Source organism: Anguilla anguilla, chromosome 2 (assembly GCF_013347855.1).
Source record: "Anguilla anguilla isolate fAngAng1 chromosome 2, fAngAng1.pri, whole genome shotgun sequence".
Lineage (NCBI taxonomy): Eukaryota > Metazoa > Chordata > Actinopteri > Anguilliformes > Anguillidae > Anguilla > Anguilla anguilla.
This window is the reverse complement of record NC_049202.1, coordinates 27,380,315-27,408,054: the sequence shown is the minus strand read 5'-3', so window position 1 is coordinate 27,408,054 and position 27,740 is coordinate 27,380,315. Positions and strand designations below refer to the sequence as shown.

The following is a 27,740-nucleotide window of genomic DNA, read 5'->3' as shown; positions in this document are numbered from 1 at the left end:
CAAGAACACATCACTGTATGGATCCAGCATCATTTGTACTAGCTGAGGTACAGCAGATGAAAGTAAGCCCATATTCATTGCAGTTCTCGATTCAATATCACCAACCACTGGTCTGTTAGATTTAAGTGTGAATAATAACTCCCTCGACATAATATGTTCAAAACATTATGATAACAATAACAATAATAACACTTCTGCTAAGAACCAAATTTCACCCTCAACTGTGTTGAATCACAGTGAGGCCTGGGGACGATGAGATGGGGTTTAATGTGATTATTCAATGGGATTTGTGAGGTATTGAGAGTTTGTTCACGTGTTCTCTCCTTATTCTCTCAAAGCCAGAGGTATGTTCATTCATTCATTGTGGCGCATTAATATTTTTGTCTAGTCCTTTGCCACTATGATCTGGCATTTTGTGATCCACTGTTTCTATTCCTGTACAGTTGAGGCTAAAAGTTTACGTACACCTAGGCTAAAGATATTCAAACTCAGTTTTTCACAACTCTGCACATTTCATGTTACCTTACAATTATTAGTATTATTTTTTTTGATTTTATTAATTAAGTCAATTAGGGCATCTACTTTGTTCATATCAGAGGTAACTTTAAAACAATCGATTAGAGACAGATTTATTTCAGCTTTAATTCACTGTAGTATATCAGAATTCCAGTGGGTCAAAAGTTTACATACACCAAGTTGACTGTCTCTTTAAACAGTATGGATGATTCCAGAAATTGATATAATGAGTTTTTAGAAGCTTCTGATTGGCCAATTGCCATAATTGGGAGTTAATTGGCACCTGTGGCTGTATTTAAGGGCCTACCTTTAGAGCCACTGCCTTTTTGCCCTTGATACCATGGGAAAATCCAAGCAACTCAGCCAAGACCGCACAAGGAAGAAGCAACTACTCCAAGACCGTCATAAAAAAGCCAGAATGAGGAGATCAAGTGATCACCAGGACGAAGACCTAGTCTTTTGGAGGAGTGTTCTCTAGTCAGATGATAGAAAAATTGAACTGTTTGGCCATAATGATCAGCGCTATGTATGGAGGAAAAAGGGTGAGGCCTTTAATCCGAAGAACGCCACCCCAACTGTAAAGCATGGGGCGGAAGCATCATGTGGGGATGTTTTGCTGGAAAAAGGACAGGTGTACTTCAGAAAATAGATGGAATCATGAGGAAGAAGGATTATTTAGAAATACTGAAGCAACACCTCAAGACATCAGCTAAAATGTTAAAAGTTGGTCGTAACTTAGTCTCCAGCAGAACAGTAGTCCTAAGCATACCTCCAAAACTGTAACACAATGGCTTAAATACAACAAAGTGAAAGTATTGTAGTGGCCATCACAAAGCCCTGACCTGAATCCCATAGAAAATATGTGGACTGACCTGAAAAAATGTGTCCGAGCAAGGAGGCCCACAAACCTGACTGAGTTACACCAGCTCTGTCAGGAGGAATGGGCAAAAATTCCGGCCAAGTATTGTGAGGAGCTTGTGGAAGGCTACCCCAAACGTTTGATTCAAGTTCAACAATTAAAAGGCAATACCATCAAACACTAACAAAGTGTATGTAAACCTTTGATGCACTGAAAATATGATATAGTACATAAAAGCTTATAAAAAATAAATCTGTCTCTTAGCTATTATTTTTAACTTGCCTCTTGAAAATAAAGTAGATACCCTAATTGACTTAACACAGGGAATGTATGGTAACATGAAATGTGTGGAGTTTGAATGTCTTTTGGCCTCAGCTGTATATGCTGTTATACAGTAAATGTTTGAAAGGAGCTGATGGCTCCCTGCTTTCTCTTTGAGGCCTTTATTTTTAAATTATCATTGGGAACCCTCTTAAGTAATTTGAACAACCAGTGTTGTTTGATCTATTGCTTGTCTATGACCAAAGGCAAACTGTGCATGTGCTGAATTAATTTATCTGAGGGCTCTGGTCTATGTGCATATGTGGGGAAAGCAGAGGACCATAGACTACATAATGCCACATAAAATAATTAATTTTCCCTAAATCATTGCGGTAGGGGTTTCTGTAATGAATTTAGTAGCTATGCTTCAGCACATTACAGCCATATATCACCATGTCCCTAAAAGAACAGGAAATAAACCTGCAAAAAATTTTACTTTACAAAAGTTCTGAAATACTATGTAAAAAGAGAGGACTGCAGACACCTCAGTGGCTGCCACCTCGAATAGAAGTCAATATATAATTTTGCTTGCAATGAAAACAGTCCACGGCTTGCCTTTCTGTTACATCATAGCCATTTTAACGAAAGAATGTCTCTTTTTTGTAAGCTGAGTTGGCTCTAAAAGCAGTGTTGGCAGAATTAGCAGGTGTAACAGTCAGACTACAGAGGTGGTCAGTGCCTGCTGTGTGTGCCTGGTTCCCTTCAGATTCAGTGAGAACAGACAACTACACCTCCTCTGATTCAGAGATTCAAGTAAGGAATCCCCCACCCCATCTGCTGAGGTCTGCGTTGAATCCCCTGCACCCCCTTCTTCAGACAGATAGAGGTTTTCAAATGTGTAGATATCTGCACCAAGTGCATTGAAGCAACCTGTACGGAATCTGGCCTGCATATCTGTATAATTAAAACAATGGCAGAATCTCCCTTCTTTAATTGATTCCATAGGTTTTATAAAAGCTCAGCTCCATTACTTCACCATTTGAATATTTCAGTTCGAGGTATGAGAGCTCAGAGTTTGATGATTGTGGTGCACAACAGCTGTCAGGACAATGGGCTGAACTCAGATAGTGTCAGTCAGCAGCGGACTTTGACACTTCAGCATACTGGCTGTGAGTAAGGAGGTTAATTAGTGTTAAAAATGTATCAAAAATGATCAGGTGTGTAGACCCTACTCCACAAATGAATATGCGCAAATGAATAGCCTTTCCTATGTATATATGAATGGAACCCCTCCTTATGACTGAACCCATGTAACAGCCCTAAAGACAGAAAACTGGAGGCTTACCTGTAGTTGGGAGTTATGGTCAGTCAGGTTAGTGTTGTAGTTCCAGCTGGCATTTGTGCTATAGAAGAAGACTTCTTCAGCAGTGGTATTGTAGTCACTCACAAACTTTTCTGCCCCAACCTCATCTGAGGTAAAATTCCCAGGGAGCCAGTGGGGTGGCAAAGCATGGGAAACTCCCAGGATGAGCAGTAATAATGCTGCCCAAAACATTCTGCTTCTTCCCTCTCAAACCTGAATGGTAAGAGAAATGAAAGTTAAAAAAAGAAGTCTGAAAATAAAAGTCTTGCTGATGTGTGCACAGCTTCTTGGCTGGTTTATGAAATTGCCCTCTAGTGGACAGGCTGCCCCCCCTGCCTCTCCCTCTGTTTCTCATGTGCTGCTGAGCCAGAGCAGGCACCTTTTAAGTGCCAGTTTAACCCAGCCCACACTTTCTGCAGCCTTCCCCTCACAAATCCACAGCAACATCCCTTAAGGTATGTTTCCCTCTCTCTGTCCCTCCCTGTCTATCAACCAGTCTCATTATGGATTCCCACCAAGTCAACGACAGGAACAATAAGAATAATAAGCCACAAATTTGCTCCGCAGCTTCAACAGTTGCTCCTGTCCTTCAGAGATAAGCTTTCCACACCATTGCTGGCAAGAGATGGGTCTTCAATCACTGTTCTCTGGGTCTGACAGTCACTTCTGGATTCTGATTTCTGGGTCTGGAGGAGATGAGAAAGAGAAATGGCGTGTGTGTGTGTGTGTGTGTGTGTGAGAGAGAGAGAGAGAGACAGAGTGAGAACTGAAGGAGGGGAAGGTAGTCTTGCAATGCATGAGAGCGCAAATGCAGAGGAACTGAATAAAACGAACTAGGGTGCATCTTGAGGTGTATCCTGCTCAGAATAAATGCTGATATTGGCAGCATGTGAATTAATTGGTATTTAGCTTAAAGTAACTATCTATCTCTATCTATTGCCGAATTAGGTAACACAATGGGTATTGAGCCTATTATTATATTAATTTATATTATTATTATTATTATTATTATTACTATTATTATAATTTATGATTAAAGAAATCACAGTGACTTGAAAGAATTGAGGAAATATTGGGTAGCATTGCTTTGAAATACATCTTATGTAATTTCGGTGAGGCAAGATAGCCTATATTGTTTGTAGTATCGTAACTTGGCGTCATTTTGATATCAATACTTTTGAGTAACTTGGCATTTTTGTACGTTGAAAACGTGTTTTTTATGAGATATAATTTCTTTTTGAAAAGCGTTTTATTATGAGAGTGAGAAATGCGAAGTGACCCTGTAAGAAACGGTTGTGGATTATGGCTATCCTTGTGTGAATTTGTAGCCTACAGTCTGATGAGCGTGTACTGTTTAGCAGTTTCGGTTTGCTATATATGTAAAACAGTGGCTGTGACAAAGGATGCGGTGGCGTAGGTGTAAACGCAACAGAAACGCAGGTGAAATATGGCTAGTGTATGTCCTCACGGATTTGACGGCCATCCAACGAGCCTTGATTGAGAAAAGAATCAGCAAGCCCGTAGAATTAGAGCTGCCTAGGTCGCAACTTGTGTACCCTGCTGTCCTGATCCGTTGTCTGTTATTTGGAGATGCACTTTTCGTGTTTGTAAGGTTTATAAGGCATTTTGATAGGCTTATCTGCAGGTGGGAATCCTCTTCGCTGTTTTGCTAAGCTAGAACCGGGAAACTTGATAGTGGAGAACAGGAACAGACGCATATGTCCCAGCAGGCTTTGCATATGAGAAAATAACAACAATGTGAGAGAAATTAGGATGAAATGATGAAATTGCGTAGTTGAAACAATATTTTTTTAGCAGAATGGGCATGTAGGTGAAGGTTGACATGATCACAGACTATAGTGCGGAGTAAATAAAGTGACCATGAGCGAGCTTAGTTTCCTTATGGAACGGTATATATAACAGTCGCTATAAAACAATAGCTGTTAAAGTGGAGGGTTAAGTAAGGTATGAAATCTATTGCACTCATGTGCTTTTCTCATGTTCAGTACTAGTAGTTATACTTATGAGTGAGTCATGATTTTAAATGTAATGTTTTAATGGGGAGTTGCAGAACGTACACGTATGTATACGTAGTAATTGTTTGTATGTGGCTAGATAGAGAACAGGGCGAGGTAACATGAATGTGGAAACGTGGCGTTTGCTGATAAGAAGGTTTTGTACGGTAGCCAAGGTGAAGAAATATAGTTAGTAGAAATGGCACAGTGGTGAACTGGTGTAACTTTTTAATAAAAGGAATACATTTGCCATCATGAAATGCATATGGGTAGCCGTGAGTGAGTTTTGGTAAAGAAAATATAGAAGCGTAAGAAAACGTTAGTGTAAAAGAGGAAATTATCTGCCTGAGGGCGAGGCGGGATTCAATCCTTCAACCGGAGGTTTACCAGTCTGTGACTTTGTTAGTGCAGCACCATGACATAGCTATGCAATGCGTGAAACATCATTAGCAAACCTGTCCGTGGTTTTAAAGAAGAACACAGGCCAGTAAGCACAGAAGAGCTCCCGCTGAATCCATATGGCTTTGCAATATTGTAGCCGGTTAATAACTGAACGTGTAGACGGTACGTCATAATGCAGTGTATACGTTCGGTGAACGGCGGTAGATATGGCGCAAAAGCAATAATTGAGAAGAAGTAGACAATTATTAGTGAGAGTAAAAGCAGGTTAAAGAAACATGTCCCTAGCTGGGCTTGAACCTTAGACCCCATGTTCCCAAGACTGTAACCTTACCCACTAGGCCACAGACAGATTAGCTGTTTAAGCTGGAAATGTAGTAAACTGGAGTAAAAAGGTATGGGTATTTTGCGTGTGTATGCGAGTTTTTGATTGGGTCGTGAGGGTGAGGATTTGGCTGATGTCGGTAAAATGTCCAATGGGGAGACATGTTGTTAGTGGGATAGGCGGCAGGAAAAATAAGAATGAGAAGAAGAAGAAGAAAGAGAAGAAGAAGAAGAAGGAGAAAACGCAAAATCCCCTTAGTTTGGGGCTTTATTGTGTGGACCTGTGAAGTTGTTTATGAAATCTGTCTGTTGAAATGGGGTCAGAATGTACAGAATTTAATGTTTTTAAGGGCTGAGTGTCTGTGGCTGTTGTGGTTATTTCTGTGGGGAACCCTGAAAAGTGTCAAACTCTCGGTGCTGTATAGGTATGGGGCATGCCAAGGCGTAACTTGGCGGGATGGCATACCTGCCATCCCAATGAAAAAGTTTGCTGGCCCTCTCTTTACACAAGAAGAGTCAGCATTGGTTTCTATTTATTTATAAAGCCCTTCTGTGTAATCTACCCCTTCATTTGTCATCACTCCTGGACTGGAAAAATGGAAATCGCTACACTCGCTCTCAGTACTGGCTAACACTCCACGTTCCTCAAACTAACTCGGAACTAGGAAAGATTGCTTTTAAATTCTGTACCCCTCACACCTAGAATGAACTGCAAAAAAGACTTAAATTGAATTCCATTGTATCACTGGGCCATTTTAGATCCCTGATCTTAGATTTGATCAGTTTGGATTGTAAGTATGTTAATTGATGCTTGTTATTATCTCTTTTATTTCTTATACATCTTATACATATATGTGGGGTTACATTTTGGTATGTGTCCATAAATGAAGAAAGAATGTCAAGTAATTGAACCAAATTAACACAAAGACCTCAAGCCAGCTCATACATTTTTATTCAGGCCACTTCCTTCTTGTCTTCATAATGCTTTTCACTTTGAATATTTTATGTAGCAATGATGTACGCATGTGGTTTTGAAATAGTGCTTCCTTTTACTGCAAAATGTTATACTAAAAAGTGGCAAATAAAATGTTTGTCCAGTGACTGTCTGGTTCAGGGGTCTGTAACCCTGATCAGCAACTAATTGAGACCTAAGAAATCAGGTAAATTGAGGTGACTATGTTATCAGCTGCTATAATTGATGAATTAAGTGCTCAGTAATAACAAAAATCAGCAGGCCCTTTAGTTCCCCAGGACCAGGGTTGTAGACCGTATTCTAATTCAAGAATGAATTTTCTTCCTTGAAATGTGGCTTATGATTGTGTTATTCCCTGGAGAAATTTCCATGCAATCTAGAAAGGGTTGTTGAATGATATATTCTCTAATACATGTTTAGCAAAGGTAATAAAAAGAAGGAAAGGGGCCATTTCAAGGGGAAAGTGTGGCAAGCCATTTAGCACATCCAACAGGCCATTCAGTTTTGTCGAAAAATTGTTTCAGACTTAAATCACAGTAAGTTTGATCTGAACTTTTTAGCTCTGGCTGGAGGTTACTAGCTGCACACTAAGGGCCTATTTAGCCATGAGATACATGCAGGCAAAGTCTACTTAATTCCAAAAATTGCAGACCAGGCAGTTTAAGCCAATTTATCTAGGCACATTGTGCAGAGACTGAAGGTGTGTCCCATGTGACCAAGATAAGTGCATTCAGACTGAGTTAAGCATATTGGGTCCACGTGCACTTTATGCATAAACGGCTGGAATATCTGGTGTGCTCCATCAGGGAATGTTGCATAATTACAAGGGGGTTCAATGTTTTATTATTTTATTAATTTATTTGTATTTCATGTACAGTTGAGGCCAAAAGTTTACATACACCTAGTCTAAAGACATTCAAACTCAGTTTTTCACAACTCAACACATTTCATATTACCATACATTTACTGTGTTAAGTCAATTAAGGTATCTACTTTATTTCCATAATAGTTCATTTCAAAATAATAGCTAAGAGACATATTTATTTAAGCTTTAACGTACTATATCTGATATAGTGAATTAAAGATGAAATAAATCTGTCTCTAATAGATTGTTTTAAAATTACCTCTGATGTGAACAAAATAGGTGCCCTAATTGACTTGCCAAAAGAAATGTATGGTAACATGAAATGTGCGGAGTTCTGAATTTGAATATCTTTAGCATAGGTGTATTTAAAATTTTGGCCTCAACTGTAGAATACTTAAAAAGGGACTTATATTTCTAATTATGAATCAAATGTACACAATATTGTCATTGCTCACTTCCAAAAATGTTTTTCATCAGCTCTGATTGAGTTTGTAATTAAAAAAATTAAAAAATAATGTACTTCTGTCAATATATGACCTAACGTCTGTTTAACTAAGGAATACTCAATAGTTTTTTTCAATCTAATAAATTGCTTAATAGAATGAGTTAATAATTAGCACTGAAAATGCTACATTCATCCTACTGTTCACTGAATTAATCTTGAATATTTTTGCCTCCACATCTCCATCTCTTGTACATTTGAACCAGTGTTGGCTGTTTGTGTAGGCACTAAGCCAAAGGAAATTTGAAAATGATCATTAACTCTTTAGTAACCAACAGAATGATATAGTTCTGGGGCTTGTTTCACAAAGGATTTGCAAGGATTATAACCTGCAGGTTGTTATATCTTATCGAAATGCTTTCACAAAAATGCATCACTCGCAAATGGCAAATACAAGTGCAACAACTACAGACCTCTGGCAAAACAATTATTTTTTCTCACAAGTGTAGCCTTTCCCCTGATTGTGTGGTGACTATAGAGGCAGGCTACAGAAATAATCTTCTAGGATCATGCCCACCTTTTTAATATCTATGGATATAATGAACTGATCAAACAAAATTGATTTATGCAGCATGAAATATTATGTTTATGACCTTGACAAATATCTTAGGTCAATCATTAATAGGAGCATGGCCGTACCAGTCTCACTTCAAGTGTTTCCTTAAAAAAAATAGTACATACATGTTTTTTTTTTTTTTTTTTAAGTAGGGTATAAATTATTTTGTTAATTTTGTTGGTTTGGAAGTGTCAGATTGTGAAAATCCAAGCCAGTTCCAAAAAACAGAGTTTAACCTTTTCTGTGACTAATTTTTACGTCACTTCAGTTGTTTTCTCAATCATTTCTCTTGAGGAAAAACTAGAAAATTTAGTTAACCATCAATAGTAGGGTGAGTTGAAAAATGTATGGTGGCACCCATGTAACATTTTTCAGCATTTTTCAGCTATTTGTTTCTATGCAGCTTAAAAGGATGGACCTTGACACAATTGGGTTTTTTTTTGTAAAAACCTATAATAAATTATGAATTACAGTATTACAGAAACCTGTCCAAAATTCTTTTTGTCCATTATAAAGCATATACATTTGCCCCTTTATAACATAGCATAACATAATATAATGGCAAGAACAGGCTGTTCAGCTCAACAATGCTCACCTTTTCCTAACTAGTGTTCTGATTTCCTACAGACTAGATAGTATCTACCACTGTATCAAGCCTAGTCTTGAAAATCCCTAGAGTTTCTGCTTCTACTACGTGACCTGGCAGGCTATTCCACACATTGACTCTGTGTGAAAAAATTCTTCCTAATGTCTATATGGAATCTATCTTTTGTTAATTTCAATTTATGTCTGTCACGGATTGGCGAGGGAATGGACCCAAATGCAGAGTTAAAAAAAACCCAAGAACTCCAAAAGGGGAATACAGACTTTAATTACAAAAACTCAAAAACAGAAAACAGAAAATCCAAAGAGAAGCTAAATGGGCAAACGGGCAAACGGGCAAACGCTCAGGCAAGACACATGGAAACACAAGCGAAAACACAAGGAACCAGCACCGAGTCAGGGAAGAAGAAGACTTAAATAGACTAGACCCTAACAAGACACAGGAGGGCACAATGCACAATCAGACCACAGAGGGAAGGGATAACTAGACACAACTGAAAAACAATAATAGAATAATTGGAACCAATAAAACAATTAAGCAGGGGAAAGGAACAAGACTACCGCCACCTGGCGGCCCAAAAAAGGAAAAAGAGAAACAAGGCAGAACCATAACAATGTCCCCTTGTTCTACTAACAGAACTCAACATGAAGAATCTCATGTATTTCACTTTGTTCATCCCATTTATGAATTTAAAAGCCTAAATCAAATCACCCCTGAGTCTCCTTTTACTAAGCTTCCTCAGAGCTTTTATCTTTCATACCAGGAATCAATTTTGTTGCTCTTCTTTGAACTTTTTCCAGAGCCTCTGTATCTTTCTTGTAGTACGGTCCCCAGAACTGCACACAATATTCCAAGTGTGGTATAACAAATGTATTGTATAAGATTAGTATAACGTCCTTGGATTTATACTCAGTACTTTTGGCTATATATCCCAGCATCCTGTTGGCCTTTTTTTTACTCCTACAACACAGTGCCTAGAACCAGAAAGGCTTTGATCAACCATTACTCCCAAGTCTTTTTCAAAATGAGCACATTCCAATTTTGTTCCTCCCATAAAGTAATCCTGCCTAATGTTTTTATTTCCCACATGCAGAACTTTACATTTGGCTATGTTAAATTTAATTTGTTTCCGCCCACTTCTGGATTTTATTTAAATCATCTTGGATTACTGTATTAGATTTTAAACTATTAACTGAGCCTCCCAGTTTTGTATCGTCTGCAAATTTGACTAATGTACTTTCTATGTCCCTGTTGAGGTCATTGATATAAATGAGGAAGAATGCGAAACCATTGTGACAGACTGTAGTACACATATCTAAACATGTAATAATTCACACATATGTTTTTCAGTACTCTGCAGTATGTAATCTGTTGTTGCACGGGAATGGGACAACATATTACTATTATGAACACTTCATTGGAAACCTTTACCGCAATCTAGCATGTATTAGCTCACTGTAAATTTGAGTGAGTATTTCCCATGCCGTTTCCATTCCATAAGAACAGCTAGGGCTGTTGGTTAGGCCCCAACACATATGTGCTGAGCATTATTAGCAAAGGCTAACAGATGTCTCTTATGAGCAATGGGAATATATAGCAATATCAAATGGTACACATGTCTTCCTTCATTTGAGGCATTTTCCAAGTCTCTATGATGCTCACATCTGGAGTTAAACCTTAAATAGAACTATGCGTACACTCTGATCATGGCATCTCTGAAATAAATACACGCTGTGTGTTACGCAGTTGGCTCTTCATTCATCTAATTTCACCACAAAAAAATGCATAGTATAAACACAAGGCAATATTTCTGAAGTAGCTTCATTTTGCATTCCCCACAAAATGACATTGGATATTTTTTTAATATTCCATATATCACCCAGCCCCAGTATCGTGCTCCATTGTGCCTCAGCATAGTTAAAAAGGCAGCATTACCAATGTACTTGTGGGCTGCCCTGTGAACATTTAAAAAGCCAGTGGCAGATGACCTGAGGGTTGGGTTACCCTTATGCAACAAAAATATTTAGGCATGTATTGAAAATAAATAGTGCAATACAATCAATACATTGTAATATATAGGTGGACCCTGCTTATATTCATTATATCCATAACCACAAATGAGAATATTATGTGAGATACATTGACATAATTTATTCATAGACCATACATTTTTATATATTGTCAAATATATTGAAATAACACATAGACTATACATTGCTATTTATTTTCTGATATATTCTATACCATATATAACTGTAAATTGTGATACACTGAAATGCAATGTATTCAAGACCATACATGGATATGTATTATGAAAAAAATATATTTAAGTATCAGGGTTTTTCCTGGCTCAAAATAGAGCTTAGGGCATTTGTGTGACAGTGACTGCGGCCAGTCCAGCTTTACTCCTACCATCAACTCAATAAGCTGTCTCCCTGTATTTAGCTACATTTAGAATGTAAAGTTCTAGTCATCAAGAGACCACTACACTGCACTGAGATGTAGGCTATAAAAAATTAAACATTAGAAAAATTGGAAAAATTAAAATATTTATTGAAGGGTTACGTATTGCAATTCGGGGGGGGGGGGGGGGGGGGGGGTTATAGCCTGTATTGATGGATTTACATATTGTAATGGGGTTATTCTACAGGAATAGTGGCATTTAAAACTGCAATGAAATGGCTTGAAGTGCATTTTGTTTTAGTCACTCAAAGCTTATAATAATAATTAACCTTTTAACTTAATCGCCATATTTAAATATTTTTTATACATTCACTCAAAGAATACCTGTACTATCCTTTTTTGCCACTGGTGTTACTTGTACCCTACACAACATTAAAGGCTTTTCAGACTTTTGTTTCATTCTGCACAGATAGGCCAAAACAGTGTAGGTTAATACAGTAGAATCCACTTAATTACATAGCGGATTATTGCATAATTCGGGGACTTCGAATTCGTAGAATTCCCAAATCCAAACCATTTCCGATTAAATTCCATTCTAAAGATATCACATATTTGCATAAACCACTAGCTCAGTGATAACCAACCTTTTCAAGCCCAAGATCACTTTTTATTCCAAAATGTAAGCCGAGATCTACCACTCCGAGATCTTCCAATTAAAACCCACTTACCACGAGTAAGACTGTTCACTGTATTTATTTTTGTAATTTCTGTTACGACAGGCTCTATGTATGTGCATATATACACACAAAGAAAGACACAGTTATGCACAGTTATCTGTTCAATGCACAATATTCATATTTAGTTTCTCAATTCAATTAATAATATTCACATTTAAAGATACCACGTCATGTTAGTCCTGTAGTTTTATTTTTACTTTTGCAAGCCAAAATAAACATATTGACACTGAATGCACCTTAATTAACATAACAACATCGATATGGCTGAGAGTTCGGTGAAAAACAAATCAAAAACGTATTATTTCCACCCGGAATGGGAGTATGAATTTCTTTTCACGTCAGCAAATGAGAAGACTATATGCCTCGTGCCAACAGGCGGTAGCCTTGCCAAAACGTGGCAACCTGGACGTTTCTGTAGCTGCCTTGCTTATTGCTGTAGGCGCGATGAAAAGTGACTGCTGTGCTTTTAGCCCTCTTTTCAGTTCATCGATTATTTTTTATCTTAATGCGCTGTTGAGTGGATAAGAGTCTTTGAATTTAGCATGGGTGGTAGCATGATGATGCTCCAGGTAACACAGTCAATAACTTAATGCACAATGCGGCTATCATAGCCATTTTAGGTTTGTATATGTGCAATTCAGTACTAACACCTCCCAAAGAATGGGGGAATATAATAACCTTTGCAGGAAATATTTCCAAAAAAGCTGTTTTTGCGCAAGCCAAGTTAAATCTGTTGAAAATCACATCGATAGCAGGATACCTGAGTGACACATGAGATCGTTGGCACGCTGTTTCATTCTTCTTCACAATTAAGTGGATTCTATTGTAGTTAATTTAGCATGTCACATAAATTTAAAAGCAGTCAAAACTTTAAAAACACAACATTCGCAATGAAATTGTACCAATAAATTCACAACACCATTTCTAATTATTTTACAGGGTTTTTTCAATTTCTCCTATAGGCAACTTAGGCGAAAAAACACATTGGTGGCTCGCCGAAGACATTTCAATACAGGAAAAACTCTGAATACGAAGGCAAAAACTACACAACACAATGACACATTAACTTCGAATGACAATGCTCAGGCTATATCTTTTCCTAAAGTTTAATTCCTTTGAAATGGTTTACTCAATCTGCATCAAATTGAAAGTAAATTCATTGAAATCTGTTTTTTAGACACTACAAATAAATATTTCACAGAATCCTATTTCACAAATTTTAGTAGAAAACTGAATTTTGATGTGCATATTAGCATTTACCAAACATCTACCAAATATATATTTCTGGGGTGAATGTCCGTGTCTACGTGTGACTATGCGTCTTCATGTGTGTGTGTGTGTCAACGGGGTAGGCCTTGAAAACCCCATGCAGGCATTCCTCTAACTTAGCTAATTCTGTACATCAAACATGGTTTAATATACCTACAGACACTATGGACATTCTGGGCAGGCCATACCAAAATAGTAGAAGGCAGTGTCCCTGCTGACTTTGTAAATAATTATTTTAATTATTTGTTGATCTATTGTCTCCACATACTAGCTCACAAACATTCCCATAATAACCAAAGCATATAAATGAGCCCCTTATGTAGGTTTAAGATGAAAAATTGATATCAGATTAAAAAATAAGGGAAAAACATTGTCACACAATGTGTAACAATTAACTCTCGTATGTATTTCTGTACTCTACAGTATGTAATGTTTTCTTGTATGGGGATGGGATGACATGAAAACAATTTTCAAACGTCCACCACATTTTGGCAATGTTCCAACTTTCAGTCATCACTGTTGCATGCATCACAAAAACTACTAAGTTACCAACGAACACTTACATTAGAGTGTGAATTATTCTCATTATAAAATACCACAAACTTATTTAAAGACACTCAATTTCAAAAATAACTTTGCATTTACATTTAAAAATTGTAAGATAAAGTGGATACATTAACTTGAAAAGGATTTTCGCATTTTCATTTGAATTGTATCATGTTTTTGCGCACATTGCATGAAAACAAATTTGAATTCCCGATTTGCAATTTCATTTGAATTTTGGTGCAGATATGCTTCCATAGTGTAAGCCATAATTTTAGATTTGCAATCAAAAGATTCTGGCTGAGAAAATGGCAAAAAGCAGTCACAGATATGTATAAATTTATGGAGCTGTTTGCAACATCAGAATAAAGAGAGTACGAGTGAGCTCAGTAAATGCAAAGGGCCTGGTAGACTAAGGAAGAACTCTGCAGTTATGATAGAAGAATTCTCTCCATAATAAAGAAACCCCTGTCTCACAGATCAGAAACACTCTTCAGCAGGCAGGCATGCCTGATGCAAACTACTAGTTAGCCGCAAATGCAGGATGGCATGTTAAAGTTTGCTAATAAGGACGTACCTAAACGAGCCTGCAAAGTTCTTGAAAAAAGTCTTGTGGACAGATGAGACCAAGATTCACTTGTATCAGAGTGATGGCAAGAGCAAAGTATGGAGGCCAAAAGGAGCTGTCCAAGATCCAAAGCATCACCCCCCCCTCCCCCCCCCTATCTGTGAAACATGGTGGCAGGGGTGTTACCATTTGGGCATGTCACATGTACTGGCTGACTTCTCTTGATTCAGAATTGAGGAAATATTTGGTAGCATTGCTTTGGAATACATCTTATTTAATTTCGGTGAGGCAAGATAGCCTATATTGTTTGTAGTACCGTAACTTGGCGTCATTTTGATATCAATACTTTTAATGGCAGGCCTGGATTTTGGCAGTCTGAATGAATGAGTTATAGACGGGGTATGTGTTGTATGTGTGAGTAACTTGGCATTTTCGTACGTTGAAAACATGTTTTTTTTTGAGATATCATTTCTTTTTGCAAAGCGTTTTATTATGAGAGTGAGAAATGCGAAGTGACCCTGTAAGAAACGGTTGTGGATTATGGCTATCCTTGTGTGAAATTGTACGGTCTGATGAGCGTGTACCGTTCAGCAGTTTCGGTTTGCTATATATGTAAAACAGTGGCTGTGACAAAGGGTGCGGTGACGTAAGTGTAAACGCATCAGAAACGCAGGTGAAATATGGCTAGTGTATGTACTCACGGATTTGACGGCCATCCAACGAGCCTTGATTGACAGAAGAATCAGCAAGCCCGTAGAATTAGAGCTCCATAGGTCGCGACTTGTGTACCCTGCTGTCCTGCTCCGTTGTCTGTTATTTCGTGGAGATGCACTTTTAGTGTTTGTACGGTTTATAAGGCATTTTGATAGGCTTATCTGCAGGTGGGAATCCTCTTCGCTGTTTTGCTAAGCTAGAACCGGAAAACTTGATAGTGGAGAATAGGAACAGACGCATATGTCCCAGCAGGCTTTGCATATGAGAAAATAACAACAGTGCGAGAGAAATTAGGATGAAATGATGAAATAGCGTAGTTGAAACAATATGTTTTCAGCAGAATGGGCATGTAGGTGAAGGTTGACATGATCAGAGACTATAGTGCGAAGTAAATGAAGTGACCATGAGCGAGCTTATTTTCCTTATCGAACGTTTTATATAACAGTCTGTATAAAGTATTAGCTGTTAAAGTGGAGGGTTAAGTAACATGTGAAATCTATCGCACTGGTGTGCTTTTCTCATGTTCAGTACTAGTAGTTATAATTATAAGTGAGTCATGATTTTAAATGTAATGTTTTAATGGGGAGTTGCAGAATGTACATACGTAGTAATTGTTTGTATGTGGCTAGATAGAGAACAGGGCGAGGTAACATGAATGTGGAAACGTGTAGTTTGCTGATAAGAAGGTTTTGTACAGTAGCCAAGTGAAGAAATATAGTTAGTAGAAATGGCACAGTGGTGAACTGGTGTAACTTTTTAATAAAAGGAATACATTTGCTGTCATGAAATGCATATGGGTGGCCGTGAGTGAGTTTTGGTAAAGCAAATACAAGCGTAAGAAAACGTTGTAAAAGAGGAAATGATCTGCCTGAGGGCGAGGCGGGATTCAATCCTTCAACCGGAGGTTTACCAGTCTGTGACTTTGTTAGTGCAGCACCATGACATAGCTATGTAGCCTAATTCGTGAAATATCATTAGCATACCTGTCCGTGGTTTTAAAGAAGAACACAGGCCAGTAAGCACAGAGGAGCTCCCGCTGAATCCATATGGCTTTGCAATATTGTAGCCGGTTAATAACTGAACGTGCAGATGGTACGTCATAATGCAGTGTATACGTTCGGTGAACGGCGGATATGGCGCAAAAGCAATAATTGAGAAGTAGTAGACAATTATTAGTGAGGGTAAAAGCAGGTTAAAGAAACGTGTCCCTAGCTGGGCTTGAACCTCGGACCCCATGTTCCCAAGACCGTAACCTTAGGCCACAGGCAGGCCACAGGCAGACTAGCTGTTTAACTTGAAAATGTTTCAGAGTAAAAAGATATGGGTATTTTGCGTGTGTATGCGAGTTTTGATTGGGTCGTGTAGGTGAAGATTTGGCTGGTGTCGGTAAAATGTCCAATGGGGAGACATGTTGTTAGTGGGATAGGCGGCAGGAAAAATAAGAATGAGAAGAAGAAGAAGAAGGAGAAAACGCGAAATCCCCTTAGTTTGGGACTTTATTGTGTGGACATGTGAAGTTGTTTATGAAATCTGTCTGTTGAAATGGGGTCAGAATGTACAGAATTTAATGTTTTTAAGGGCTGGGTGTCTGTGGCATTTGTGGTTATTTCTGTGGGGAACCCTGAAAAGTGCCAAACTCTCGGTGCTGTATAGGTATGGGGCATGCCCCCGCCAAGGCATAACTTGGTGGGATGGCATACCTGCCAATAACTTTATTTTGTGCATTTTTGCCTAGATTTTATTTATTTATTTGCTTATTTATTTATTTATTCATTTGTCGGACTTAATTTATACCTACATTATGAAAATAAACTTTAGATGGTATTTCAAATGGTACATGTGTCTTGATTGATTTAAGCCATTTTCCAAGTCTCTGTGAGGCTCACATCAAGACTTATAAAGTCTTAAATAGAACACTACATAAAAAGGTGAGCCTTGGCCAGATTTGGCATCTGTGCAAATGGGGTTAAAGGTCTTTTACTTGTTTTTAAAGCATTATAAAGGTGCTTCGCACATAAATATAACAGTGATTGCTTATCTATACGTGTACCCAATGGAGCCCTAAGAGCCTCTAGTGCTGGCCTGCTCAAGAGTACAAAGGTAAAACATAAACAGAGAGTTTTTATACCCCAAAGCTGTCGAGGACTCTACCATAATATATCAGATTTGATTTTAGTTTTAAAACACAGCGGAAAACATGTTTACTTTTAATTATTACATTTGTTTTATTTTGTATTTAAAAAAAAAAAAAATTATCCTATTTTATGCACATTGTCTTTTATCACTGTGTTGTTTCTGACTTCACATTTTTATTTAATTTGTATCTCAACATTTTTTATTTTGTCCGTTTATTTATTCTTTGCTTTATATTTCTATTTTCTAAACGCAAATGCTCTTCTGTGAAGCACTTTGGGCAAACCATTGTATGAAAACTGCTATATAAATAAAGCAATAATAATAATAATAATAATAATAATAATGATAATAATATGTCTCTATTACTCAAATGTATGGAAAGAATATCAGTAGAAAGTTATTCTTATATTCTTTCTAACCCCTAATAAAAGGGAAAAATAAGACCAGAAATATAAGGCCGGGTCAGAGTTTGTGGGGGACAAAACAAAAAACAAAAAACATTAAATACTGGTTCTGGAACAAAGTTTTATGGACAGATGAAATGAGTATTAACCTGTACCAAGTGTTGCAAAGAGGAAAGTGTACTGAAAGAAACAGGTTGATCACGATCCAAAGCATACAACCTTGTGAATCATGATGGACATATAGTTATGGATTGGGCATGTATAACTGCCACTGGAACTGGCTCATTTGTGTTCACTGATGATGTGACTGTGACAAGATGAATTCTGCAGTGTACATGCTCAGATCCAACCAATGTCCAAATACTGCTAATGCAACCAAGCAGTTTATGAGGGCCCAAAAGTGGAATTTTCATAAATGGCCAAATAAATTACCTGATCTGAATCCAACCTGAACATGCTTTTCATTTTCTGAAGAAAAGACTGAAGGCAACAAGCCCCCAAAACAAACAGGAACTGAAGAAGGCTGCAGCATAGGCCTGGCAGAAAATCGCCAGGGAAGATAATTAGATTCTGGCTATGGGTCGCAGACTTTAGGCAGTCATTGAAAGCAAAATAATTTGCAACCAAGTATGATGACTCATACTTTAATGCAAATAATGTATATGAATCAGTGTTGGCAAGTAGGGGAACTGAATCTAACAGATTTATGAGCTTACCTACCTTTCCCTGTAGCATGTGGTAACAATCAGCTTTTAAATAGCTAGTTTTTTAACAAGTAATGAGGCAATATGGCAAAGCTACATTTCCCCCAGGTTAAACTGTGGAAGCAAGATTCAATTCAATGTGCTTTTTTCCTGTTTACATGTTCATAGTACAAATCCAATCTGTGCCACATGTGTGTAATCAAACAATTCACATGTGGTTAAAGTACATATTCTCAGCTTTTATTAAAAGGTATTTTTTATGCACTTTGGTTTCACAATGTATAGATTACAGCACTTTTTATACGTAGTCCACCAATTTCAGCTCCTCCAGCATCCCAGCTGAGGATTACTTCCTTTTCAGTCTTTCTCGTGCTTAAAATAAAATGAAACGCAATTGCGCTCTTGGTGTTAGCTCCCATTCTCGGCCCAGAACTGTGGATAGCAGCACACCTTTAAGCACCTGGGCTGATTAGCTAACGCAGCCCAGGTGCGTGTGCTCTCTCCACCAGCCGGCACACAAAACCATATTTTAAAAATAATCTTTAATAAAAGCTGAGCTAAATCTTCACTTTAACCACATGCATTGTTTGATTACAAAGCTAAAATTGTGTAGTGCTGAGCCAAATCAAGAAAAATATGTCTGTCCCAAACATTATGGAGCTCACAGTATATTGTTTAAATTCTATGAATTAGTATTGCCCAATATTTAAAATGTTCACAGTTTGGGAATTCTTGGTAATTGAATTAAAAATGCCAAATTCGAAAGTTTCCGACTAAATTGATTTTTCTTTTCACCTCTTCTAAAACAATTTTTCTCTTCGATAACCTCTTTGATATCTTGTAACAAGGATCACATGATCAAAATCTGGTTAATAGCTATCTGATAAATAATAATAATAATAATAATAATAATAATTATTATTATTATTATTATTATTATTATTATACATTTTATTTATATAGCACTTTTCCAAATGCTCAAATATTCACAAAACAAAATCAAATGGACAAGTATGAAAAAGTTCAAAACCAAAAACTAGATAACTGTAAACATAATAAAAGTAGCATATGAATTATAAAGTGAATGCTATTGTGAACAAATTAGTTTGACAACTTTTTTTGAAAGTGGAGAATGATGGAGACTCTCTAATATTTTAGAGTGGAGTTCCAGAGGGATGGGGCAGCAATGGAGAAAGGCGATGAGGAGTAATTTGAACTGATGAATTGGGAGCCAGGAGAGGTTTTTAAGGACTTTTTAATGAGTGATGTGGGATTTGGGATCAATGATGATTAATTCCAGTTTTTCACAGTTTAATTTGAGAAGGTTAGATTTCATCAAATATTTGATTTCAATCAGGCCGTTGTGAGAGTGGAGTGGGTGGCTGTAATAGATTTAGTGGCAATGTGGAGCTGGGTGTCATCTGCAAAAGGCTGAAACTGGAGATCATGATGACGGAAAATATGATAGAGGGGAAGCATGTTGAAGATAAATAGGAAAGGGTCTTGCACCGAACCTTGGTGGACACCATGGGAGACTGGGGCTATGTCAGAATTACAGTTGTTGATGTTAATAAATTGATGTCTGTCTGAAAGGAATGATTTAAACAGGATAATGCTTTGTCAGTAATGTTAATGGAAGAATCAAGCCAGGAGAGGATAATGGAATAGTCAATGATGTTGAAAGCTGCACTGAGGTGGAGAAGAATTAGAATACTAAGGGAGCTGGAAGCAGATGAGAGGAGGAATCATTTGAGACTTTGAGAAGAGCCTGTTTCAGTGCTGTGCTGTGATCTGAACCACACTGAAACTGTTCACATAGATTATTAGAGTTTTTAACTCTGTGGCGTGTACGGTCACACTGGTGTTACAGCTTTAGAGTGGAACCTGAAACATACAATCACACCGGTGTGATTAGAACACAAGATTAGAACGTCTCTTTACGAATGACCCACAGTCGTCATTTTGGTTCTTTCTAGGACTAAACACATTTATTTTCCACAAAACATTGCACCAAATCAATTCTTTGGAATGCTGGTATGTATGCTATAGTCTTTATGTCTTTATGCTAACCAAGCTGTCAAAATGAGCAAACTAAGGGCTGACAGAAAGCAGAATATAATCATTTACAATGTAAAACATCACGGGTAAGTCCGCCAGCAATAAAAACAATTGACTAAATACTCCGCAAAGTGGAAAATAACTTTTATGTATTCGACCAAAGATAATAGTGATAAAGATCCACTTGCTCCCAAAATAACCTGTATAAATTCCCTATCAAGTCTTCTGGGAAAATTGTCAAAAACAAGTAAGTAATCTTTACACATTATCATCTTTGATTGGACCAGAGGAGATTACATTACAGGCATTTAGCAGACACTCTTATCCAGAGCGACTTGCATTGTATCCAATTATACAGCTGGATATATACTGGAGCAATGCAGGTTAAGTACCTTGCTCAAGGGTACAATGGCAGTGTCCTACCGGGGAATAGAACCTGCGACCTTTAGGTTACAAGACCAACTCCATTATACTACACTGCTGTCTAGTGGATTATATGGTAGTACCTGTGTTATTCGCTTTATTTCAGCATATCATGATCAGTAGAACTTTCAAAAAAGTACTCCAAAAACATGGTGTCCGACTTCCGGTTTAGCGTGACATGGAGTAACCACATTTTTCTAAAGCTCCCACTCGTCCGCTCTGCTTTTTACACTTTTTATCAGAGCTAAAAGTGAAAATTAGTTGTTAAATCAAGAAACTGAAAATAACTATAATTATGTCAAAACAGCTCAAAAACGCGGAAAAAACGAATGAAAACGAAGACGGTGATGCTAGCAGCAACTCCAAGGAACAGACGCCAGTTTCTTCTGGGCCTGAACCTCTAAATACAACGGACATAATGAAAGCAATTGATAACCTCAAAAAAAACATGGATACTCGGTTTAATCAAAGAAACTATTGCTGGGTTTGCTCGGGTTCTGAAGGAAGTGGATATATGAGTGACCTCCACGGAACAAGCCCTTAACGAGAACGAGACTCGCTTTGAAACACTTGAGAGACAGTACGCTGCCCTGACAACTGAGGACCAGCAGCTCAGGGGAAAAACAGAAGACTTAAGAGTCTTTTTCAAGAAGGCAGAATATTAGGATTATTGGAGTTCAGGAAAATGAAGACCATTAACCCAACAGATTTTGTCTCACGGCTCATCCCATCACTGCTCGGGGAGAAAAATTTTAACAACAAACCAGTGAAGGTGGACCGTGCACACCGCACTCTGCGCTCCCCCCCTACAGCAGGAGGCCGTCCGAGATCCATTATTGCCCGCATACACCACGACTCGGTCAAAAAGCTGATTCTACGTCTCGCCAGGCAGAAGTTCCCACTAAAATACAATGGGTCGAACGTCTTAATCTATCCTGACCTAGGCCCAGCAATCATGAAGAAGCGACAGCAGTTCGATAAAGTCAGGGAGAGATGCATAACGAGGAATGTGAGATGTGGCTTCCGACACCCGGTACGCTTTGTAGTGTCTGTGGGAGAGGACATGGCCTTTTCGAGGATCCAGTAGAAGCAGACAAATACCTGGATGAGAAGGGGATACCACGCTGACTTGAGTATGTGTGTATACCTATGTTTTTTTTCTTCTATTTTTTTCTTTCCCTGGTCTAAACTCAACCAAAAAGCAAAGGTAATTGTGTCCCTCTCGCTCTAACTTGTTTAGCTGGCTAGTCAACTAAACTGAAATAGCTTCTGCGGCCACTACTATTGTTTATACATCTCTTGAATCATTCAGAAAGGAGGACACATTTGAAATGTTTCTTGAAAGACAATATGCTCTGGAATCAGGGGGGAGATGGGGTCTTTTATACTAAACATTATACCATGAAAGCACGGAAAGTCACATTGAAGTTAAGGGGAGACTGTTTCTCAGAGGCGAGAGGGAGGGTAGTAGTTCCCTGGAGGACAATGTTGGGTATGTTTATGGGTTCCGCTTTGTTTTTGTTTTTTTCATTTTGTTTTGTTTCCTATGTTCAAGTTGTTTACACATGGCATATCTGTTGGTGGTGGAAAGGAAGATTGTACAGTTATTCAGTTATTTTGTATGCCGATTACTTTGCTCACTACATTGGTTAAAAATGTCAAATAATAATAAAGATACTAAGACCACGTCCACAAGGTTTCTGAGCTGGAACACTAGAGGACTTAACCATCCAGTAAAATAAGTTTTTGCACATATTAAAACTTTAAAGGAGTAACATGGTGGTTTTCACAGTTTCTCGGTTTTACGTGCTATTTGCACAAGAGGCATTGAAGAAACACGATGAGTAAAGTATTAAATATGCCCGTTCTTTATTTTTGGAGAAATATGCGTTTTAAATTTATCATCCTATTTTCAACCGGTTGAGAATGTTCTTGACTTGGTGCATCACACGTACAGTAACCACTCCCCTTTCCACACCCCGTAAAGAAATCTGGCTGGACACACCGTCCTGCTACAAGTGTGCTGTGACGTTTAGGCAGCAAACAAAAAGGCTGAATCATTTTGATGTAATTTACATAGAAACTATACACTCAGATTGCCTAATTTCACTCACTGTGGCCAAGCGGAATCGATAACGTTTCAGTTAATTCAATCTTCTACTGGGAGTTTTACCGTTTATTGAGGGTGTGACAGAAAATTTTGGTGCCGCTGACTATAATCCAATGTTTTTCACATTTACCGTTCGATTGAGCAAGTACCATTCAAAGTACATTTTTATGGGTTAGTGCTGTTCGATTGTGCTAGCTACTTCATATTAACCTTGTACGGCGATCAGTAAATGCTAACAGCACAGTGCCACTTCATTCTTGTCACTTCTATCACCACTGTAATGAACTAAAAATGGCGAGAAACTACCTTTTCTGTGAGAAATGTATTGAGCTCACGCACATACACTGCTGGCGAAATTCTAAAGGTCCATTTTGCCCTCCCTACTGTCAGTCAGATTGCTGTGATAGCTAATTCTAAATCATATTTGGGGACCCATGGATAACTTGTGACCCATAGTTTGCGCCGATGGCTTACAGGCAAGACAATGCAAATGTTTGACTAACGTTAGGTTCACTTCAATTAGAGTGCCTTTTAAGGACTATTAGACTATTTCTGGTTGGTTATATTCATTTATAGCTAGCTATTAACGTTAGCTAGCTAGTAGTTTGCTTTCATAATGTAATGTTATCGATAATGTTAGCTAGCTAGTTTGCTTTCATAAGGACATTATAGTTGTGGTTTTATTTTAACTTGGCTTGCTAGCTAGCAGAAATTATTATTGGATATGTCAACGTCATTAGCTATTGTTACTTGATATACTAAGTTAGCTAGTTTGTGAAAATTCAGTATCCCAAGATGAGCGTGTATCATGGAGGTAGCCAGACAGTTCGGGTGAACTTTTATAGTGGGAAATATAGGCTTAGACAATACGTTTTAAAATACATTTCATTGACTGAATAATAAAAAAATTATGCACATTTGTTTTGTTGTTTCCTAAAGACAACTGGGAAGTGTCACATTCAACCACCATGTTAATCCTTTAAAAGCAGACGTCATTTTCTTACAGGAGACTCATATTAAACAGATTGCAAGCACCAAATTATTATGCATAAGTTTGGCTTCACATATTTTTCAATCAAACTTTGGGGCTAAGGCTAGAGGGGTAGAAATAATAATACGCAAAAACGTACCCTTTGATCACCGGTGCACTATTTCAGATCCCAATGGGAGATACCGCATTGTGTCGGGTGTGATGGACAGTATACCAGTCACATTAATAAACGTGTATGGTCCAAACTTTGAGGACCCATTGTTTTACCAGATGCTCCATAAATAAAATCCCTTACATTGAAAATACTAATCATAATGGGAGGAGATAAACAATCCTCCTGCTCTACAGTTGTTAGTAAATCCAGCACTGTATTGATTAACGCCATGACTAGTTTGAATATAGTGGACATTTGGTTAAATCCCTTGGGTAGAGATTACTTTGTAATTACTTTTAGATTATTTTTCATTTTGGACTCAATTGATACCCAATGTAGTATCATGTCAATACCATAATATTTTAATGAGTGATTATGCCCTAATGTCATTTGACATTCAACTAAATAATGTCGGCAATAGCTATACGTGGCGATTCGACACCTCTCTTCTAAGTGACAAGAGTTTTCTAAAATACATGTCTGATCAAACAAAATGTTTTGTCGACAGCAATGACACAGATGATGTGAACGACTCAATATTATGGGAATCGATTAAGGCAGTTTTAAGAAGAAACATAATTTCATGTGGTGCTACAAAGAGGAAGCAAGGCAAATTAAGACTAAGGAGATTGATGAGACAATATCTAAGTTGGAACAGATATAATGAACTACTTCAAACCCTGATACTCTGAACTCAATTGTGGCACTGATACATGAATACAACACAATCCTTTCAGCCCAAATACAGAGACAGCTACATAGGATTAAGCAAAAACAATTTGAGATTGGGGATAAACCCCATAAACTACTTGCTCAACAGTTAAGACAAGCTCAAGCCTCACGTGCAATATTAAAGATAAAATCTGAAAAAGGTGATATTCAAACAAATCCCGAATAAATTAACAAACGATTTATGGAATTTTATTCTACATTATATGAGTCTAAATGTAACCACAACCCTGAAATTATTAATGAATTCATGGCCAATCTGAATCTCCCTCAGCTTAATATTGAAGCCAAGGAAGACTTAGAGTCAGAAATTACACTAGAGGAGATAGAAGAAGTGGTCAAACAGTTCCCCAATAATAAAGCTCCTTCGCCAGACGGATATACCATGGAGCTCTTCAAAGCCTTTTCCAAATCACTAACCCCTTTGCTATTACGAATGTTCAAACACTCCGCTTCTTCTGGATTACTCCCCCAATCACTGTACAAAGCTAATATTGCACTTCTACTGAAGAAGTACAGAGATGAATTAGACCCAGCATCATTCCACCCTGTGTCATTGCTCTCAATCAAAACAAAATTGATCAGAAAAATACTAGCTAACCGGCTGAAGAATTATATTCACACCATAGTGCACCCTGCTCAAACAGGATTTATCCCTAATCGTCATATGTTTTCCAACCTGCGACGCTTGTTTAATATTTTATATAGTAAAAATGATACTGAAACAGTAGTTATATCACTGGATGCCAAAAAGGTGTTTGATCAAATTGAATGTAAAACTTAAAAAGAAAGAAGGCTCTGTTTACTCCAATGCAGAGTTTTATCGCCAACGTTTCAGCAGCTACAAGGTGTGCATTTTCTTTTTCGCTTTTGATTGATCAAATTGAATGGCCATATACTGTATGTACAACACATTTGACAAATTTGGTTTCGGTAATAAATTTATAGATTGGATCAAAATACTATATGCTCAACCTACAGCATGTATCATCACAAATCATCACATCTCCCCCCCATTTCGGCTACATGGATCGACTCGCCAAGGTTGCTGCCCATCTCCTTTTCTTTTTGCACTGGCCATAGAGCCTCTTGCTACTAGTATCCGACAACACCCAGATATAACTCTGGTGGTTATTGAGTCAGGAACATCAGATCAGTCTATATGCGGATGATTTACTTTTGTTTCTTAGTAATCCTACAGACTCGATTCAGGTTCTTTTAAAAGTTATTAAATATTTTGGTACTTTTTTGGGGTTTCAGATTAACAGGGAGAAAAGCTAATTTATGCCAATTCATCTGACGCAGATTAATCCCATTTTAAAATCCACTCCATTTAAAATAGCGAATGAGAAATTTACTTATCTGGGGATCATTGTCACCAGGAAGCAAAAGTTGCTGCTTCGAATGAATTTGCAACAAAAAATTGAACAACTGAAGCGGAATGTAGAGTTTTGGAAGACACTACCAATTACTTGTAGGACGTATAAATGCTATAAAGATGGTGGTTCTCCCGAGATTCCTCTATAGCCGCGTTTCCACCGCAGGAACTTTACCCCGGAACTAGGAACCTTTTGAGGAACTTAGTGCGTTTCCACTGCAGGAACTAGGGTCTAAATTTAGTTCCGGGGGCTTTATTTTACCCCCTAAAAAGTTCCTGCTCGGGGGGTAGTACTTTCCGAAAGTACAGGAACCTTTTGGGTGGAGCTTGCAGTGCTGAACATTTCTGATTGGTCGAGTACTCGCAGCATTTTTTGTGTGTTTGTTTTCAGCCGCCATGTTTAAAAATATTCAGCCGCAAACCAATTTATTTTCATAATAACTTCAAATCAAACTTGTATGTTATGCGGCGCAGTAGCCTAGTTTTGGTTATAGCCTGCCAACGTCTTGGAATTATAACGTGTGCTCTTCTGTTCTTTTCTTGCTTTAGTATTCGTTTTATAAAATGCTAAGCATTCGTGCTGGGACAGCATATTACGTAGGCTACCAAAACATTCAAACGGATTAATTCGGTTGCTGAATATTTTCTTCTGGATTTTCTTTGTTAGCCCGTAGTAACTGACTCAAAACGTTTGATACAGTTATGTGAGGTATGCGGTAGTTCTGCATAATTAACATTGGTGATACAGTACAAGCAAACTGGAAATCACCTTCCGCACTTTTTATCCGGGTAAAATAACAGGTTAATTCTAGTAATCTTCCCTTTAGCTTTTTCAGACTGCCGTAATTTTACTCAATTTTACTGCCATTTTTCAATTCCACGAAAAGACCAGGAAGACTATGGACTCATTTATGGTGCATGGTTCGCATCTGGAGGGCACACTTCGCTGCTCGGCTAGCAGTAACTTCGAAGGAAAGCAAACGGTGGCTGTACCACTACTAATTTACATTTTCACGCAAGTCCGAGTTTTCGTTCTATTCTTGTCATTTTGCGATTAGCCTATATGGAATTGACGACGAGAAAGTAATAAAACAGCAAATTGTTTACAATGTGTGCATGTTTTCTGCTGTTAATGAATGTGTTTGAGAGGATATATGAAAATCAATAAATACAAAAGTAACC

General features: G+C 37.8%; 1 protein-coding gene across 2 annotated transcripts in view; it reads right to left on the bottom strand.

The window, feature by feature from the left end:
- LOC118221799 (angiotensin-converting enzyme-like) overlaps positions 1 to 27,740 on the bottom strand; it is a 157,029-nt gene that overhangs the window by 111,406 nt on the left and 17,883 nt on the right. The window contains exon 6 of one of the 2 annotated variants that reach the window (XM_035407189.1): positions 2,982 to 3,685. In XM_035407189.1, coding sequence (XP_035263080.1) covers positions 2,982 to 3,191 — 210 coding nt within the window. In that variant the 5' untranslated portion in view covers positions 3,192 to 3,685. Of the gene's footprint in view, positions 1 to 2,981; positions 3,686 to 27,740 lie in introns of those variants that run through there. The other variant, XM_035407190.1, reaches the window with a different exon arrangement.